The 20,507-nt window shown below is 38.1% G+C and overlaps 1 protein-coding gene across 2 annotated transcripts in view; it reads right to left on the reverse strand.

The window, feature by feature from the left end:
- Positions 1-20,507, reverse strand: part of si:dkey-110c1.10 (unconventional myosin-Vb) — a 53,758-nt gene that overhangs the window by 32,388 nt on the left and 863 nt on the right. Inside the window, exons 2-9 of one of the 2 annotated variants that reach the window (XM_057840295.1) lie at positions 15,560-15,670; positions 15,319-15,487; positions 15,115-15,259; positions 13,514-13,670; positions 7,000-7,143; positions 6,857-6,938; positions 6,515-6,619; positions 3,537-3,649 (exon numbers count right to left, since the gene is read on the reverse strand). In XM_057840295.1, coding sequence (XP_057696278.1) covers positions 3,537-3,649; positions 6,515-6,619; positions 6,857-6,938; positions 7,000-7,143; positions 13,514-13,670; positions 15,115-15,259; positions 15,319-15,487; positions 15,560-15,670 — 1,026 coding nt within the window. Of the gene's footprint in view, positions 1-3,536; positions 3,650-6,514; positions 6,620-6,856; positions 6,939-6,999; positions 7,176-13,513; positions 13,671-15,114; positions 15,260-15,318; positions 15,488-15,559; positions 15,671-20,507 lie in introns of those variants that run through there. The other variant, XM_057840297.1, reaches the window with a different exon arrangement.

The following is a 20,507-nucleotide window of genomic DNA, read 5'->3' on the forward strand; positions in this document are numbered from 1 at the left end:
AAAAAGCTGAAGAAAAAACTATAACCATCAACAAGTTTCACGCAACTTTCAGATGGAACCACTCTTCTTTTGCGAGCTGTTCCAGGTCTCTCAGATTTGAAGGGTCCCTTCTTGCAACAGCAATTTTGAGATCTCTCTATAGTGTTCAATATGATTTAGATCCGGCCACCTCAGAATTCTCCAGCAATTTGTCTCTAATAATTTCTTTGTGCTATAGGAGGTTTTGGGTCATTGTGCTGTTGGAACACCCATGACCTCTGACGCAGACCCAGTTTTCTGACACAATTAACTACATTCTAGAGCTGCAACGAATACTCGAGCAACTCGAGTTTAAAAACTGATCAGAGTAATTTAATTCACCTCGAGTAATCATTTATTTTGACAGCTCTAAGCATCACGTTTTGTTTGGACTACTTTTAATGCAGGACAACGCGCTGATGTCACGTGCGTAGAGGAAGAAGCAAAAAAACTTACTGCAGCCGACAGCCGCTACAAAAGACGCCGACGTTGCTAAAAAGTAGCCCGCATGATGCTACGTTGGTAGCAGGTAGCGTCTGATGCGTCTCATAGAGATCACATGTATGTTGAACTAGATGTGAAATGACAGTCAGTGGCGTTAGTAAACAGCCGCCATCTTAAAGCAGTAGAGCGCTAAGCGCTAATAAAGAGCGCTAAGCGCTAATAAATAAGATTAACGTTACTGTCACTAGCTCACGTAACGTTAGCCCTGCAGAGGGCTAGGTTTCTATTAATTATGACCACTTCCGATGCGTGGCTAACGTGTCTTACATACAGGCTTTAACATAACATAGCTTTGTGGAGTGATGAGGGTGTAAAATAAAAAATAATGCTAACTATCAATTTTAGCTTAGTAGTCATTGCTGGATAAAACACCGAGTAACACTGGTCCCTAATGTGCTCCAATACAGCCTGCATCATACATTTATTTTGAACACTGCAAAAACTCAAAATCCTATCAGGATTTACAGTTTAGAGTAACGTAAAACTTAACTAGAACGTAAAAATGGCTTGACACAAATAGAAATTCAATTGAAGCACGTGGGAAAAAATCCTAACTCTTAAGTGATGTGTGTTATCAAGCGTAATGGGATTTTTAGGTAAGGAATATATATATATATATATATATATATATATATATTTTTTTTTTTTTTTTTAAATAAGATCTACAAGTTTTTTGAGTGAAAGCAGTGAATTAGTCTTTTTTTTTATTCTAGTTACATCTGAGATGCAATTGTTGGCTGTTTTCAACAATGTACATCGAAAATAAAACATTGATTGACTGAAAATGGTTCAATATTAGATGAAATGTCTTGTTTTCTCATGTATATTCATAATTGCTCTTCACCTAAAAATATGTTTTATCCGATTACTCGATTAATCGATAGAATTTTCAGTCGATTACTCAATTACTAAAATATTCGATTGCTGCAGCCCTACTACATTCCAGCCCAAAACATTTTCATAGTCTCCATATTTCATGACTCCCTGCACACTGTCAAGGCACCCAGTGCCAGAGGTAGAAAAACAACCCCAAAACATTATTGGACCTCGACCTTGTTTGACTATAGGCGCTGTGTTCTTTATTTTGTAGGCCTCATTCTTTTTTATGGCATTGGGCACTGGTCTCCAACCATTTCTTGGTGATATTTGAGGTATGTTTTGGGTCAATGTCCTGTTGGAACACCCATGACAGGCCCAAAACATTTTGATAGTCTCTATATTTCATGACTCCTTGCACACTGTCAAGGCATCCAGTGATTCACCTGTCAGATTTAACAGTTGAGTCACGCCCTCTGCTGACCATTCACTCTCCCAGGTAGTAGAGACCATGTAAGCCCCCTCGTTCCTGTTGATGGTCCTCGGAACCTGCTTGCGGATTTCAATGGCCTCCCTGATCCAGCGCCGATGTTTGTGTTCTTCGGTGCGGATGACTCTGGCCTTTTCCCAGTCCATACTTTGTTTTTTCCTTTTCCAGTGGTCAGTGATGGCTGACTTGTGGTGTTCCTGTTGTGCATGTTCTTTTATTGCCCTTGCTTGTCTTATTGCTGTCTCCTTCTCATACTCTGTCTTGTGTTGTTTTTCTTGCAATAAAGCTTTTCCTTCTCCCCGATGTATGATTTGCACGGAATTTCATATATAGAGTTGCATTTGTTTTCTGGGTGGAATTTGTCCTTTAGATGGACCAATATCTTGTGGAGTGTTGTGTGTAGTTTGGTCGGTGTGTTTATGTTGTGTTTTTTTCATGACTCTTTGGATATGTTCCATAACTCCTCTCACATACAGCAACGTCACCATATCTCTGTGTTGTGTTTAGTGCTGCAACGACTAATTGATTAACTCAAGTATTCGATTAGAAAAAAAAATATTCAAATTAAATTTTGTTGCTTCAAGTATTCATTTCATTAAAGTTGCGTTGTAAGGTTTATTTCAAAAGTGTTTGCATTTAGTTTTATTGATTAGGGTGGATACACTGCCCTCTTGTCTGCTTCTTTTCACATCGCTGAATCCAACTACTCCCTGTTAAGACCAACGTAAGCTAAGTTTTTGTTCGAGCTAATGTTTTTTAATGCATTCATAATTTAGTTTATAGGTATATTTAGCCATTTGTTGTGGGAATATGTGTCTGAACCATTTGTTAAGAGCATTGTAAAAAAAAAAAAAAAAAACTAGCATTTTATAGCATTTAAGCTAGCGGACTTTTTCTATGCAAGTTAGTTAACTGTTCTTTTGTTGTACATAGATCCTCTTTTTTTTGTTTGTTTGTTTTTTTAAATGATACCATTTGAGGCTCAGCTCAGATATTTAAATTTTCGTGTTCCTTATCCGATTACTCGATTATTCGAACTAACTAGTCCATCGATTAATCGATTCCTAAAATATTCGATAGCTGCAGCCCTAGTTGTGTTGTTTTTTTTTGTGTTTTTAACCTGTCCTGCACCTTTTGCTTGTGCCCACTGTGGATACTGACACCTTTTTAGTGCATGTTGTATGTGGTTTTCCTCCTGTGGTCCGTCATCCGGGGCCGTGATTATTGTTGTACGTTCATCTAATGTTCTGACTACTGAGTTTGTGGATAGTGGGGGGTTCAGATGTCCATAGGAGGTATGGGTCGGCGTGTGGGTTTCCTGTGTACTCGTATTTTGATGTCTCCGTTGTCTGTGTGGTCCATCCATCAGCTGATAAAGACGCGTCACACCAACACCAGTGAAACTCTGATGAAGGCGGAAGTTGTTGCCGAAACATTTCAGGTAATTTAAAAAATCTAAAACAATTGTCTGGGATAAAAGAAAAATTCAACTAATCAAAAACATTTTTACTTGAGTGCTGGATGAGGTTTCAGGAATGAATTAATATAAATGTACTAAAGTGATATACAAACATCGCAATAATCGTCTTCAAGTGTAGTATCGAAATTAATCGGCAGTGATTAATATTTTGATATATTTGATCTACCCATTTTAGACACCACAATAAACAACAAAGACAGGAACATACAGGACGTGTTTTCAACTCACATCAATGTAACTGCGGTCAGAACTTCGTCCGCTGCCTTGAATCATCACATTTCCCAAGTGGAGAACAGCTGCTAGGATTCTGAAGAGCTCCATCTGCTGATTGGGAAGCATGCCTGGAAGGTCAAGAGAAAACAAAAGCTGGAAGGAACTAAAAAATATCCATCAAATAAATGACTATTCGTTAAGTCCAATGTCGGAAAAGATAACTGTATCTGTTAAATCTATCAATCGCCTTCACGGCAATAGGAATCAAATCCATAAATTCAATGATGGTAATATCGGTCAATTCCAATGATGGCTATATCCGTTAAGTAAATTCCACCTCCGTCTAAAGAAACAATTGGGCTCTCGCTTGTGCCCTAAAAATATTAGACTAAATGTAACCTTTTTTTGGTTTGTGTGTGTGTGTGTATGGCGGAAAACACTCAGGTGACTTGAAGTTCCGCTCTGAGACCCCCAATTTGGCCAGATTTCAAAATTGTCCGATATGCATGTGTGATACATCATTGGAAAGCTTAAAATCTCAATTTTCTGGGGGAAGAAAAATTTTGAACTGCAGGGCATTTTTGAAAAAAACATTTTTTAAACAGCAAAACCCTAACTGGAGGCGAGAGCATGCGAGAGCAGAATTAAAGACGCCACGATTTTAACGACATATTATCGCGAACTTACCCCTTTTCCATTCAAAAACTCCATGTAGCATGTATCACTGAGTGTCAAGACACAGCTGTGAATGGCCACAGCCAGATTTTGGGGGGATTTTATGGGTGAAACATGGTGATATAACAAGGGTCGCGATACAGAAATCGCAGACAACAAGGAGTGGTTGAGATTTTCTTTTTCATATAGTTACCCTTTTAAATGTTATTTTTCAAATTTTCTTTGTTTGGATCGATTATTTATCATCTAATATATCAGGGAAAATGCGACAGTAACAACAACAACAACAAAAAAAAGCGATAGTTATGAGGTAGATATCCGTGACTTTTTTACAGACGCCAAATTTTTCATTGTGACGTAATTTGTTTAAAATATGCGAGTGAATAATTTTTTTAAGTCGTTTTCTTTTTCTAAACTAAAAATTAGACATCAATTAATGATTCTAAGCTAAAAATTACAGTCATTTTGAATAATAAATATAATTACTTACCTTCTTTTTATGGCTAGGTTGAAACAAAAACGGTTGCGCGACGTCTGTAAACGGGGGTTTCCAGGGTAAAACGGGCAAATTAAAAATAGTTCGGGGGCTTAATGAGCCATGAATCTGCTATGGCAGCATATAGACATATTGTTCTATCAAACACAACAGTTGTTTTGGCTTAAAATTCAACAGTTTCTCTGCAAGAGGAGTGCAAGAGCAGAAACTGCTTTTTCAGTCTTGTCTGTGTTTTCCGCCATATACTAGTCCTTCTCAAAAAAGATGTGCATATTGTGATAAAGTTCATTATTTTCTGTAATGTACTGATAAACATTAGACTTTCATATATTTTAGATTCATTACACACAACTTGAAGTATTTCAAGCCTTTTATTGTTTTAATATTGATAATTTTGGCAAAAAAAGTCCAGAAAAACCAAAAATCCCCATCTCAAAAAATTTGCACATCATGAGAAGGTACTCTGAAGAAGCTACTAACCTAATCATCTAAATCAAAGAATTAACTCAAAACCCCTGCGAAAGATTCCTGAGGCTTTTAAAAACTCCCAGCCTGGTTCATTACACAAAACTGCAATCATGGGCAAGACTGCCAACCTGACTGCTGTCCAGAAGGCCATCATTGACACCCTCAAGAAAGAGGCTAAGACACAGAAAGAAATTTCTGAGCGAATAGGCTGTTCCCAGAGTGCTGTATCCAGGCACCTCAGTGGGAAGTCTGTGGGAAGGAAAACGTGTGGCAGGAAATGGTGCATAACCAGAAGAGGAAAGATTTTGGAGTACGGCCGATTCCAGACCTTGGGGGACCTGCAGAAACCTGGAAATGGGCTACAGGTGCCGCTTTCCCCAGGTCAAGCCACTTTTGAACCTGAAACAGCGGCAGAAGCGCCTGACCTGGGCTACAGAGAAGCAGCACTGGACTGTTGCTCAGTGGTCCAAAGCACTTTTTTCAGATGAAAGCAAATTTTGCATGTCATTCGGAAATCAAGGTGCCAGAGTTTGGAGGAAGACTGGGGAGAAAGAAATGCCAAAATGCCTGAAGTCCAGTGTCAAGTACCCACAGTCAGTGATGGTCTGGGGTGCCGTGTCAGCTGCTGGTGTTGGTCTACTGTGTTTTATCAAGGGAAGGGTCAATGCAGCTAGCTATCAGGAGATTTTGGAGCACTTCATGCTTCCATCTGCTGAAAAGCTTTATTGAGATGAAGATTTCATTTTTCAGCACGACCTGGCACCTGCTCACAGTGCCAAAACCACTGGTAAATGGTTTTCTGACCATGGCATTACTGTGCTCAATTGGGCTGCCAACTCTCCTGACCTGAACCCCATTGAGAATCTGTGGGATATCGTGAAGAGGAAGATGAGAGACACCAGACCCAACATTGTGGATGAGCTTAAGGCCGCTATCAAAGCATCCTGGGTCTCCATAACACCTCAGCAGTGCCACAGGCTGATTGCCTCCATGCCACGCCGCATTAAAGCAGTCATTTCTGCAAAAGGATTCCCGACCAAGTATTGAGTGCATAGCTGATATAATTAATTGAAGATTGACTTTTTTTGTATTGAAAAACACTTTTTTTGTATTGGTCGGATGAAATATGCAAATTTTTTGAGATAGGGATTTTTGTTTTTTTCTGGACTTATTTGCCAAAATCATCAATATTAAAACAATGAAAGGCTTGAACTACTTCAGTTGTGTGTAATGAATCTAAAATATATGAAAGTCTAATGTTTATCAGTACATTACAGAAAATAATGAACTTTATCACAATATGCTAATTTTTTGAGAAGGACTAGTATATGTGTGTCAATATCCTCCATCTTACCCAGGATGGTGAAAGCATTGCGAGTGCGCTCCATCTCCATCACATCATCAGTACCTATGTTTGCATCTCCTCCCTGGTTTGTGTAGCGGAAATGTTCAGGAGTAGCTGGATGAAATATTACGTGTATTAGATTACAAACATATCCGTCAAGTTCGATAAGAATCCCTTTATTCATTCTTGAGTTATCTTGAACACAAACATTCAAACAGACATACAGAACAGACTATATGACTTCCGCTTTCAGTAGGTTTCACCTACTGGCGGAGGTAATAATCATGGACATTTGACATCTTACGGACTAAACCTGCACTTTTTGTCTTCACCAGGCAGCTCTTGTCTCACCCAGTTTAAGTGATCTCATTTCCGGCAGTTGTCTGGAGGCGCAGAGCTGGTAGAAGATGTGGTAATTCCTCTCTGCTGCCGCCTAATGTAAACAAAAGCATTTGATATCCTCTGATTTGATATGCTAGAAGATACTGACGTACCTGAAAGACCACCCTGGACTTCTCCAGCAGGTAGGTGCTCATGTTGGCCCCGATGATGTCTCCTTTCCTTCCAAAACCGATCTCGATGTACTTCCCAAAGCGACTACTGTTGTCATTCCTTATAGTTTTGGCATTCCCGATGGCCTAGGTGCCATATGTGTTTCATTAACATAAACCTACAGGAAGTGATGCGAAATCAACAGGAAGTGATACGGAAATGCCCCAAAATGATCTATAAGTGACACAATGAATCAATTTGAAGTGACACATGAATTATCCAAAATCAATAGGAAGTGACCCAGAAATGCCCATTAATCAACAGGCAGTAACCAAAACTGAATAGGAAGTGACCCGAAAGGAACAAGAAGTGACACATGAAATGACCCAAAATACAGTGGTACATCGACATATGAACACATCGACATACGATTCTTTCGACACACAACGTAAATTTGACTCGTATGAGGACATTCTCGAAATACGTCTAGTTAATAATTTCGCCGGTGTAGCACATTTTGGCAGAACATCGTTTTTTTCCCCCTACTCTCGTCTCATCTCGTCCTGTCTTTCCTGTTTATTTTGCTTTTGCTGCACATTTTGTGAAATATTGACAGTGCTGTCATGCTCATTAATGTTCTTCTCGGGTTCAAATTGAAAGGTTTGAACAGATGACATGTTTATGTCGCTAGAGTCATACTCTGGAGGCCCGGCAGCGTAACCATGTGACGTCACCCTGCAACGTCAACATTAATGGCGACCTACTAGTTAAACTAATTTTACAAATTGTATGAAAATGAAAACATCAAGAGGGGTTTCAATATTAAACTGGCCCTGCAAGCAAGACTGAACAGGCCCAAATTTCATTGCTCTCCATATGTACGTGCAAATTTTGGTGAGTTTTCGAGCATGTTCAGGCCTTCAAATTGGCCATTTTTTATTTGCTATGAAGAAGCCCCAACCCTAAACCTAAAAAAAAAAACGCTCGACTTTTGGTATCCCGCCCAGGTTAGGCTCGTGCATGAAAACTCACCATTTTGATAACTTAACATCTCATATGTCTCATGAACAGTCTCACCAATTTTGAGGAGGATCCAACTAACTGCCTAGGCGCAATGGTCTCAAACCTGCACGCTGTTTATTGACTAAAATTGAATGTTTTTTAACATTCAATCCAAAATACTCGATTTCCTATTGGTTTTGGAACAAAGGTGCAAGAGACTTTTTGGAGCACTTTTTGCACAAGGTACCGACTCCCAAAATTTCATCGCTCTACGCTGAAAAAACCTGAATGGAGAGGCCTTTTTGCAAATTTCAAGGGGGCGCAACAGAGCCAATTTGTGACATTTTTTTTCGCAACGTTGCAAAATTATCGAAATTTACGCAAAGCCGCATGTATGTGAAACTTTTTTGTGAGTTTTTTAGCATGTTCAGAGCTCCGAATTGGCCGTTTTCATTTGCCACGAAAAAGTAATAATAATAATTAGGGCTGTCAAAAATATCACGTTAAAGGGCGGTAATTAATTTTTTAAATCAATCACGTTAAAATATTTGACGCAATTAACGCACATGCCCCGCGCAAACAGATTAAAATAACAGCAGAGTATAATGTCCGCTTGTTACTTATTTTTTGGTGTTTGGCGCCCTCTGCTGGCGCTTGGGTCCAACTGACTTTATATATTTTTTGGTGTAATTATTTACATCAACAATGGCGAGCTATTAGTTTATTTTTCGATTGAAAATTTTTACAAATTTTAATAAAACGAAAACATTAAGAGGGGTTTTGAAATAAAATTTCTATAACTTGTACTAACATTTATCTTTTAAGAACTACAAGTCTTCCTATCCATGGATCGCATTAAGAGAATGTTAATAATGTTAATGCTATCTTGTTGATTTATTGTTATAATAAACTAGTGCTGTCAAAATTATCGCGTTGACGAGCGGTAATTAATTTTTTAATTAATCCCGTTAAAATATTTGACGCAATTAACGCACAAATGCCCCGCTCAAACAGATTAAAATGACAGCACAGTGTGTACAGGTGTACTTGTTGTGTTTTTCGGAGTTTTGCCGCCCTCTGCTGGCGCTTGGGTGCGACAGATTTTATTATGAGCATTGTGTAAGTAATTATTGACATCAACAATGGCGGGCTACTAGTTTATTTTTTGATTGAAAATTTTACAAATTTTATTAAAATGAAAACATGAAGAGGGGTTTTAATATAAAATTTCTATAACTTGTACTAAAATTGATCTTTTAAGAACTACAAGTCCTTCTATCTATGGATCGCTTTAACAGAATGTTAATAATGGTAATGCCATCTTGTTGATTTATTGTTAAAATAAAGAAATACAGTACTTATGTACCGTATGTTGAAAGTATATATCCATCTTGTGTCTTATCTTTCCATTCCAACAATAATTTACAGAAAAAGGGCATATTTTATAGATGGTTTGAATTGCAATTAATTGCGATTAATTACGATTTATTAATTTTAAAACTGTAATTAACTCGATTAAAAATTTTAATCGTTTGACACCCCTATTTAATAATCCTTTGCATTCCAATACGGCCTACGCGCCTGTTGGTGCTCGGGCCCTAATTATTTTAACTCCCTTTAAGGATTTCGCATAGGCTTTTGGGCTATGGAACGAATCAGCCAAATTATAATGTATTCTCATGGGAAAATCCCTCTCGACATACAAATCAGGTCCTGGAATGAATTAAATTCAAATGTCGACGTACCACTCTAATAGTTATTGAGACGTAAATGAACCAAAAATGCCTCTTAATCAAAAGGAAGTGACCAAAAATCAACAGGAAGTGACTTGCCCCAAAACGACATAAATCACCCCAGATTAGCCCAAAAATAAATAGGAAGTGACCTGGAAATGCCCCAAATTTTACAGGAAGTAACCCGTGGAAGTTTACTAACAAAGCAAAGCTTCCCCACACAATTTCTCTAGAAATTACATTTTTTAGTATGTCCCAGTGTTGTTTTCGTCAACAATGACGATAATGAAAATATTTCATTGACGAACATTTTTTTTTTTCATGACGATGACATTACAGTGACGAGCTAAAAATGTGGCTTGCGAGTCTAGAACATAACCAGACGAATGGCACTTTTCGTCTGACTGTCATATGTTCACAATGCGTGACATTTTCATATTGTACAGGGTGCAGGGTTTAGGTTATCTCACTCGTGTGAGATGTGCTGTGCCTTTCCCTCATTGACCTCACTGGAGTTTAGGATTGGTGTCTCAAGCTAGGCTGCGCTCCATCTTGCTTGTTTGGAAACACGGTAAGATTTGTTTTCTTACCTTGGCAAGAGAGAATCTGCAACACTGCTTTAGCCTTTAAAGGTCTGTCCTGAGTGATCATCAGATATTAAATGTAACTCCTAGCGTTAGCATAGCATTCGCGTTATCATAAGCTTCAGAATGACAAGCGTCCTTTTTAAACACTGGCCAGTCTAAAGCAGAGCCACTTGGCTTTTCTGGTCAGTAAACCTAAAGGAGAGCCAGTTGGCGAATGACATTTAGCCAATAGTCCACTTTAGCTGTTTGGTAAATGAGCAATTACCATAATTTTCGCACTATAAGGCGCACCTGACTATAAGCCGCCACCCACCAAATTTGACACGAAAACAACATTTGTTCATAGATAAGCCGCACTGGACTATAAGCTGCAGCTGTCCTCACTGAATTATGGGATATTTACACCAAAAGATATTAACCGGTAACACTTTATTTGACAGTGGCATTATAAGACTGTCATAAGACCAAATGACCAAACACCATGAAGCTTTGAACCAATTGAATTCAAAGCTACATTGCTTCAAGAAGCTTAATTTGGTAATCATTGCTCCCTTGGGGGAGCCTTGGGGGAGACAGTCAACCTCTGCTGCCACCTGCTGTCAACACTGATGTTGTCCAACATGCCTCCTAGCATGCATTGCAGCGCTACAGATGTACATAACAATCAAAATTCATGTTCTGTGCTAATTATTCAAGTTCAGTTACTGTTCCAGTTGTTTCATTGATTACTAGTTATGGTATTTGGTGCAATCATAATTAGACAATCATAATTGTGACATGACACTGTCATGAGCATGAACGAATGCTTATAACAAAAGTCCTTTATGTAAAATATCTGAGCTGGACATAAACGGCGCTAGTGACATAATTTGCCAGATGACACTTAATGACATCTATCATAAGCATTCAGTAAGGCCCATGATAGTGTCGTGTCACAATAATGACGGTCTTATGGTGTCGCTGTCAAATAAAGTGTTAGCTATTAACCCAAATAAACCAACAAATAAGCCGCACTGGACTATAAGCCGCAGGATTCAAAGTAATGAAAAAAGTAGCGGCTTATAGTCCGAAAATTACGGTACTGGGAAATACTGTTTGCTCGCAACTTCTGGCTAGACTCCAAGAACAGTAACAAACAAAACGCTCTATTATTTTTATATACATACAGTTCGTGGCTTCCAGGTGGGTTTATTTGAAAATGACGTACTGCTTTTCCTGCTAAGTGTGTATTATCGTCAGTGTTGTCAGTAACTCGTTACTAAGTAACACGTTACTGTAATCTGATTACTTTCTTTCAGTAATAAGCAATCTAACACGTTCATTTTTCCAAATCAGTAATCTGATTAAAGTTAGTTTCCTTAGTGTCTGTGCGTTACTATTTTGTTATTGTCTCATAATTTATGTTAAATGAAGAATATTGTAATCATGTACGAAGAGCATTTTGAATAGAAAATGTTAGAAAGGTTCCCAAAGGTTTGTTTCCATGGTAACTGCTCATAGTTAGTTCCCGTTTTGGTCTCGAGTCACACACGCTAAGTATTTTAGGACTGAGAAAGGTGGGACGAACGCGGGTGCACATTCGAGCTGAGTGCAGCAACCTGTTGAGATGTGCAAGGGAATGTTGATCTGTGTGCGCCATTAATGAACGTATTTTTCCTTCATTTTGGAGGGTTCCAGCGATAGGTTGAAGCTGCTACTTGCGCGACCGTTTCGTATCTTCGCCGTTGCAGCGGCAAGTAGTCATTGCTCCAAGTTGGCAAGTGTTGTTTATATCATTCGTGTTGCACATTTATGCCGCGAGGTGACTTGTTCGTTTAACATCTTAGGGATGTGTTGTAAATTCGATTGAGTGTAAAGTGCTTAGTCGAGGCAGAAAAGGGAGAAAAATTTGTAAAAAGTAACCGAAATTTATTTTAAAGTGACTCAGTTACTTTGATAATAAAGTAATCAGTAAAGTAACTACAGTGGTACCTCTACATACGAATTTAATTCGATCCAGGACCTTGTTTGTAAGTCGAAATGGTCGTATGTCGAGCAGGATTTTCCCATAGGAATACATTGTAATTCCATTAATTCGTTCCAAAGCCTAAAAACATACACTAAATTCTTAATAAATACTGCTGGCACTGTTACAAATGGCAATTAAACATAGAAAAACAAATAAGTTATAAATAAATAATTCAGAATAATATAATAATAATAAGAAGAATTAATAATTATTCCTGTAAATAATGTAACGAATCGGATTCTAATATGGCGGACACTTTTTACTGTCCCTGAACGCACCGCGAAGGTGACGTCTCAGTGAGATAGGTCGGTGCGGTAGAGATAATACTTTCGTTTTCTTGAGACCGGTCAACTGCTTAAGACAATGGGCGTTTTGTGTTGGATAAGTTCTTAAATAAATGATAAAAACGTGACGAAGCTGGCGATTTCCTTGGCAATGTTACCACAATAATAATTGTCACCTTAACTTATAAATAGTGGCGAACGGTGGTCGGAAGAGGACCATGGAGCTGTATTGTTGAGCCAGTTCAGGGACGCGCACCCCAAGCTCATATTTTTCTATAACTTGCATCTTCATTTCAAAGGTAAGCATCCCTTTTTTCCTTGTTTCTCCAACTGTATCAACTTTTTTTGAAAACTGTGTTGATTTCTCACACAAGAAAATCCACCGTGCGCTTGTTTGCAGTGCTGTCATGTCGTCGTATTTCAAGCAACTCGTCGGATGTAGAAACAAATGGCGGCTCAAATTTTACGTCGGATGTCGAAAAGATCGTGTGTCGAAGTGATCGTATGTAGAGGTACCACTGTAGTTTACTTTTTTGAGGCATAATCAGTAATTAAATGACTTTTTCAAGTAATCAATTACAACAGTGATTATCATCGTCGAGTTGGCGTTGTCCTTGTAGACAGTACAATATTCTTGTCTGTCTACGTTCATTCGAAATTGTTGAAAACCTTTCTTTATTTTTGGACTAAAACTTTTGAATTTTACAGACAAAAACTTTTGAGTAACTGTCGACTAAAACTAGACGAAATTTGTGTGCGATTTCATCGACTTCAACTAGACATTTCGAAATGACTAAAATATGACTAAGACTAATAAGTATTTTCGTCCAAAAAATTAATACAAAAATTAAAACTGCTGTCAAAAGCAACACTGGTACGTACTAATTGTTCCGGTGCATTACCTCCATTATAGGATTAGAAGCCAGCACTTTGTCCTCCACGCTGGTCTGCTGAGCGGCACCGCCCACCACAGCAAAATACCTCATGGTAAATTTAGCAGAGACAGTCTTGCCAGAGCCGGACTCGCCGCTGACGATGATCGACTGGTTTTTGTCCTCCCTGTGAAAACAAGCATGTGACTTAACCTGCGGGCGTTATTTTGTTTTGACTAAATTCTTGTGATTTTGTCCAAAGTATGGCTTTTCCTTTGAAGTGTGATTACCAAGTCATTTCTGAATATTTTTTCCCTTTCAACCACTCTAAAATGTTCAGTGGCATCAGACCTATTTACACATATATATATATATATATATATATATATATATATTTTTTTTTTTTTTAATGCCCCCTATGGACAATAATAGCAGTATTAGTCTAATAGCAAAACTAACTATGCTGTATATATATTAGGGCTGTCAAAATTATCGTGTTAACGGGCGGTAATTATTTTTTTTTATTAATCTCGTTAAAATATTTGACGCATTTAACGCACATGCCCCTCTCAAACAGATGTCTACTTGTTACTTGTGTTTTTGGGTGTTTTGTCGCCATCTGCTGGCGCTTGGGTGCAACTGATTTTATGGGTTTCAGCACCATGAGCATTGTGTAATTATTGACATCAACAATGCCGAGCTACTAGTTTATTTTTGGAATGAAAATTTTACAAATTTTATTAAAATGAAAACATTAAGAGGGGTTTTAATATAAAATTTCTATAACTTGTACTAATATTTATCTATTAAGCTTTCTATCCATGGATCGCTTTAACAGAATGTTAATAATGTTAATGCAATCTTGTTGATTTATTGTTATAATAAACAAATACAGTACTTATGTACCGTATGCTGAATGTATATATCCGTCCTGGGTCTTATCTTTCCATTCCAACAATAATTTACAGAAAAATATGGCGTATTTTATAGATGGTTTGAATTGCAATTATTATTAATTAATTTTTAAGCTGTAATTAACTCGATTTAAAAAAAATAATCGTTTGACAGCCCTTATATATATATATAAAACATATATATAATAAAGGTCTAATTTGAATATTCCATATGACATAGAGGCCCAAATAAGTCCATGAGTCATAACAACAGAATTTCTTCGCAAGCAAATTCATGTATTGGCCTATAGCACCCACTAGTGACTTCTGGGTGTTAAGACTCTCAACAGACAAATTCCTCTATTTCCATGTTTTTGACTCGCCAAAGAAGTGATTGCATCGCGGAAAATGCATTATAACACATCAGGTTTACAGCATATCAAAAATTATGATTTATAATGGGAGTCAATTAACCAGAACATGGCATTATTACAAGAATTTAGTGCGAATCTCCCCAACCTGTTTGCAATAAGTTAGAAATTGCAGCATGGTGCCATTTTGATCTTTACATGTCTTTACCATCCTGGGGAAATATTAGCTCCCTAGTGTAATTTTTCCAATGCTTTTTCTTTGATAAAACACAGAAAAAAACTCAAACTAAAAAAAGCCAGAATATGGACAAATAACACAGATTTGAACACGGACAGAAAGAGAAAAGGACACAGACTCGAGGCCGACCTGATCATGGTGCGGTAAGCATTTTCGGCCACGGAAAAGATGTGAGGCTCCATATCGGCCACATCTTGACCGCTGTAGGCATCGATCACCTCCTCGCCATAGATGGGGAGCTCATCGTAAGGATTGAGTGCCACCAGCACAATACCTAGTGATAATAACAGGCATGTCCCATCACTTTTGTCCATACGGCATCGTTTTTCTCACCGCAGTAAGTGTAGATGCTGCTGTAGTCCAGGAAACGAACGCGGAGGTTGTGCAAGATGGCGGGCTCGTGGAGGAAGCTGAGTGCCGTCAGGTCGCTCTCGCCCTCAGAGATGTCAGGGTTGGCCAGTGGGGGGAGGTCAGACGGCGCCACCAACGGGTAACGGACCTCCTGCCGGCGTGAGGACATTTTGCTTAATTTTCATGATGTTAGTCATTTAAAAGCGGGTACATGTCATCTCACCTCCCCTCCGGAAAGCTGCAGCAGCACATAATCGTCATCGGGCTTGTAATTTTGGAGGAGCTGGGCAGACACCCACACTGTATCTGCGTGAGGAATCCAGACGCTAGCCCCCTGGTAAAAGAATTTTGATTACACATAAATTTCTTCATGTTCTTGCCTTGATGACACATTTGTCAGCCATCAGCAAAAAAAAAGCTCTTAAAAGTGTTAAAAATTAACACTGGTCATCCAGCTTTAAAGACCTACATGGATTAACCATTATATGCGTATGTCTATAAATGTATGAATGACTCAATATATTTAAAGGGATCCACAGATAGAAAGACTTGTACAGTCCCTGCCAAAAGTCTTGTCGCTTATCCATTTTGTAGAAACAATTGCTAATAACCTGACTTTTAATTATTCAATTGGTTTCAGAAATGGCTCATATGAAAGCTAAGACCCTCCCAAATGATGTTGAATGTACAAAAATATATTTGTTTCACTGAAAAAGATTTATCATTTAATGAAGACCTAAGGTCCAATTTTGGCAAGACAAAAGTTTTGTCGCCTACAGAAAGTAGTGGGAAAATTGAACAAAAATGTACTTCAAATACAAAGATATGTTACATAACATAAGTGAATTAAGTAGTGGTGCTGTGAGATCCAAATTCAATATTTTGTATGACTTCCATGGGCTTCGGCAAGGATTCAAACAATTTTTTGGTTAAGTCATTAGGAACATCTAAGAAAGCAGTCTTGCATGCCTCCCAGAGTTCATCAACATTTTTGGGTTTCATCTTCCATGCTTCCTCTTTCATCCTACCGCAGACATGCTCAATGATGTTCATGTCTGGTGACTGGGCTGGCCAGTCCTGGAGGATCTTGATCTTCTTTGCCTTGAGGAACTTTGAGGTAGTGATTGAAGTATGCTGAAGGATGGTGCTCCATCCTGGTGCAGAATTTGTCCCTTTTTATGGTTAGGAATGTAAGAGGCAGCTAAGATTTGTTGATATTTCAGACTATTTATGTTGCTTTCCACCTAGCAGATCTCTCGCACACCCCCATACTGGATGTAACCCCAGACCATGATTTTGCCACCACCAAACTTCACTGTTTTCTGAGTGAATCTCGGATCCATGCGGGCTCCAGTGGGTCTCCTGCAATATTTGCGGCGACTGTGGTGTAATTCAATGGAAGATTCATCTGAAAAATCCACATTTTGCCACTTTTCCAGCGTCCATCATTTTGATGGATCGCACGGTTTTTCCTCCAGGACTGGCCAGCCCAGTCACCAGACATGAACATCCTTGAGCATGTCTGGGGTAGGATGAAAGAGGAAGCATGGAATCCAAGAATGTTGATGAACTCTGGGAGCATGCAAGACTGCTTTCTGTGATGTCCCTAATGACTTGTATGAATCCTTGCCGAACTGCATGGATGCAGTCATTCAAGCCCATGGAAGTCATACAAAATATTAAATTTGGATCTCACAGCACCACTACTTAATTCGCCTATGTTATGTAACATATTTTTGTATTTGAAGTACATTTTTTGGTCAATTTTCACACTACTTTAGGCTGCAAAACTTTTGTCTTGCCAAAATTTGACCTTTACGTCTTCATCAAATTTTGACCTATTTATAAAACATATTTAAATCAATGCCAATATTTTATGTGTTTCTAATAACATATTTTTGTAAAAGAGAACAATTGCGATAAGAACATGACTGAACATATTTCAACGTCAACTTGGAAAACCAATTTTACACATTACACTTAAAATGAACAAAAAGTTGCTTTCGAGAATTACATTTTTAGTAGGCCTACAATAAAACTAAAACGCTAGGTCATTATGTTTGGATTTTAAATCTTCAATTAATCCTTTATAAGGCGCTCACTATGACACTCATTTAACTCATTGGTTGCCACTAACGGTACTAGACGTCTAATCCAGTTTGACTGGGAGCGGCTAACAGCAAATGATCGCTACCAGCCCTCACAGTCACCATTTTATTCATTCATTAAAAACATATATGAACATAATTATTAACAATACATAAATATATATAATTTAGGGCTGTCAAAAATTATCGCGTTAACGGGCGGTAATTAATTTTTTAAAATTAATCGCATTAAAATATTTGACGCAATTAACGCACATGCACCGCTCAAACAGATTAAAATGACAGCAGTGTAATCTCCACTTGTTACTTGTGTTTTTTGGAGTTTTGTCGCCCTCTGTTGAGCATTGTGTAATTATTGACATCAACAATGGCAGGCTACTAGTTTATTTTTTGATTGAAAATCTCACAAATTTTATTAAAACGAAAACATTAAGAGGGGTTTGAATATAAAATTTCTATAACTTGTACTAACATTTATCTTTTCAGAGCTACAAGTCTTTCTATCCATGGATCGCTTTAACAGAATGTTAATAATGTTAATGCCATCGTGTTGATTTATTGTTATAATAAACAAATACAGTACTTATCAGGGGTCGCGTTAACCGAATATTTTCCGTCGTTGACCGGTTTTTTAAAACGGTGACGGAAAAAATTCGCATAGAATGGGACCATTTCAAATCCGATCTGGGTCACTTTCGTATGTGGTCTAAATCCGATCTGGGCCACATATTTCCAGACTGTCGCGGCGGTCTGTACTGTCCAGTCCCGCAAATCGGATTTAATGCAGCAATTACGTCAGCAAATAGCGAGAGACGGCACGGTAGCTACGGTAGCGATGCAGCAGTGCGTTATTAGCGCCTAGCTTGCCTTGAACACGGCTTTTTAGGAAGGGTCGGACTTGACAACAGTCATAAAAAAATAAAAATAGGTTTGAGGATAAGCCTGAGAATGATCTGTTTTCTCTCTGCTCCATATAAGCAATATTTCAACATTGCTTACACGGCAGAGAGTCGGGGCAAACTGCCCGTATGTGTGTGTGACATGCACGAACAGTGCGTGCATGCTATCGATCCATATACTTTGAATATAAGCCTAAACGGGGATTATATATGCCTGTTATTTGTGTCCTCTTTTTAACAGCAACAAGCCTATGGCTACGTTCATACTACAGGTCTTAATGCACGAATCCGATTTTTTTGTCATATCTGCACACTAATTCGCAGTCCGACATGCGCTGAGCAAGACGACCCGCATGCGCAGAAGCATCAAAACAAATGACCATACAATCACACATGCTGGCTGTCATCAGTCATTCCAGGGATATCATATTTTGCTTATTAAAAAGAGGACACAAATAACAGGCATAAATAATCCCTGTACAGGTTTATATTCAAAGTATATGGATCGATAGCATGCACGCACTGTTCGTGCATGTCACACACACATACGAACAGTTTGCCCCGACTCTCGGCTGTGTAAGCAATGTTGAAATATTGCTTATATGGAGCAGAGAGAAAACCGATCATTCTCAGGCCTATCCTCAAACCCCTTTTTTAAAAAATTTTTTTATGACTTGTCAAGTCCGACCCTTCCTAAAAAGCCGTGTTCAAGGCAAGTTAGGCGCTAATAACGCACAGCTGCTTGATGTGTGATAGCGCGGTGTGGATTCTCTGTTAAGCTTGCTCGGACAGAATATTAATTAAAGATGAATGAAAACTAAATACTATTGACTATGTCATTATTAACATTTTAAAAATTTAAGTGACGGGTAAAAATAGATTATGACCGGATTTTTATGACCCTGTGAGTCAAAATGACAGACAACGAAAAAGTCTAGCGCAACCTCTGGTACTTATGTATCGTATGTTGAATGTATATATCCGTCTTGTGTCTTATCTTTCCATTCCAACAATAATTTACAGAAAAATATGGCATATTTTATAGATGGGTTAAATTGCAATTAATTACGATTAATTAATTTTTAAACTGTAATTAACTCGATTAAAAATTCTAATCGTTTGACCAGTGGCGCCACCAGTGGGTGGCCACCCCTATAATGTGGTTGGCCGCCCCACTGGCCACCCCGTTTGCCAGTATATCGTTAGACTGTTGTAGCATCAGTTATGCATTTCATCCCAAATGAATGCATCTATTTTGATTTGTTAAATGTAGGGCTGTCAAATTTATCGCGTTAATGGGCGGTAATTAATTTTAAAAATTAATCATGTGAAAATATTTATCGCAATTAACACATTCGCAGTACGACTCATTCACGCATTGCCGCAAACAGCCTACAATGGCACCATTTTACTTCTCTACAGAGATAAGAGGCAGTGTCAAGTGAGTGGAGTAGATAAAAGCATTCATTGGGGCCGTGCTTTTATTTGGCACCTCTCCCACAGATACTATAAATATTGTGGGAAGCAACGTGGGGAAGAATGACAGGAGTTGATCTTTTTCTTAACACCCTGTAGTGTATCCAATGCAGAGAAGATATAGCATTTGGAGCCACCACACACAGTCATGGTTGCACCACTTCCCATCATGCTTTTGGGCAGAACAGTTAAGTCGATACAGTATCATTTACTGAAAGCTCAACAAATACACTAGATGGCAATATTTAGTCACAATATACAAACTCACATTTATCCTTTAAGAATTACGAGTCTTTCTATCCATGGATCCCTTTCACAGAAAGAACATTAATAATGTTAATGCCATCTTATGGATTTATTGTTATAATAAACAAATACAGTACTTATGTACAGTATGTTGAATGTATATATCCGTCTTATCTTTCCATTCCAACAATAATTTACAGAAAAAGATGGCATATTTTAGAGATGGTTTAAATTGCAATGAATTACGATTAATTAATTTTTAAGCTGTGATTAACTCGATTAAAAAATTTTAATCGTTTGACAGCCCTAGTTAAATGTACACCTTATGCCTAATATATATATAACAAAAAAAAACAGAATTGTTGTGGAACTCAAAATGTTGACTGGACAGTTACGGACTATGCGCATTAAATTATTAGTAACATCAAATATTACACAATAC

Source organism: Corythoichthys intestinalis, chromosome 7 (assembly GCF_030265065.1).
Source record: "Corythoichthys intestinalis isolate RoL2023-P3 chromosome 7, ASM3026506v1, whole genome shotgun sequence".
NCBI classification, from domain to species: Eukaryota; Metazoa; Chordata; class Actinopteri; order Syngnathiformes; family Syngnathidae; genus Corythoichthys; species Corythoichthys intestinalis.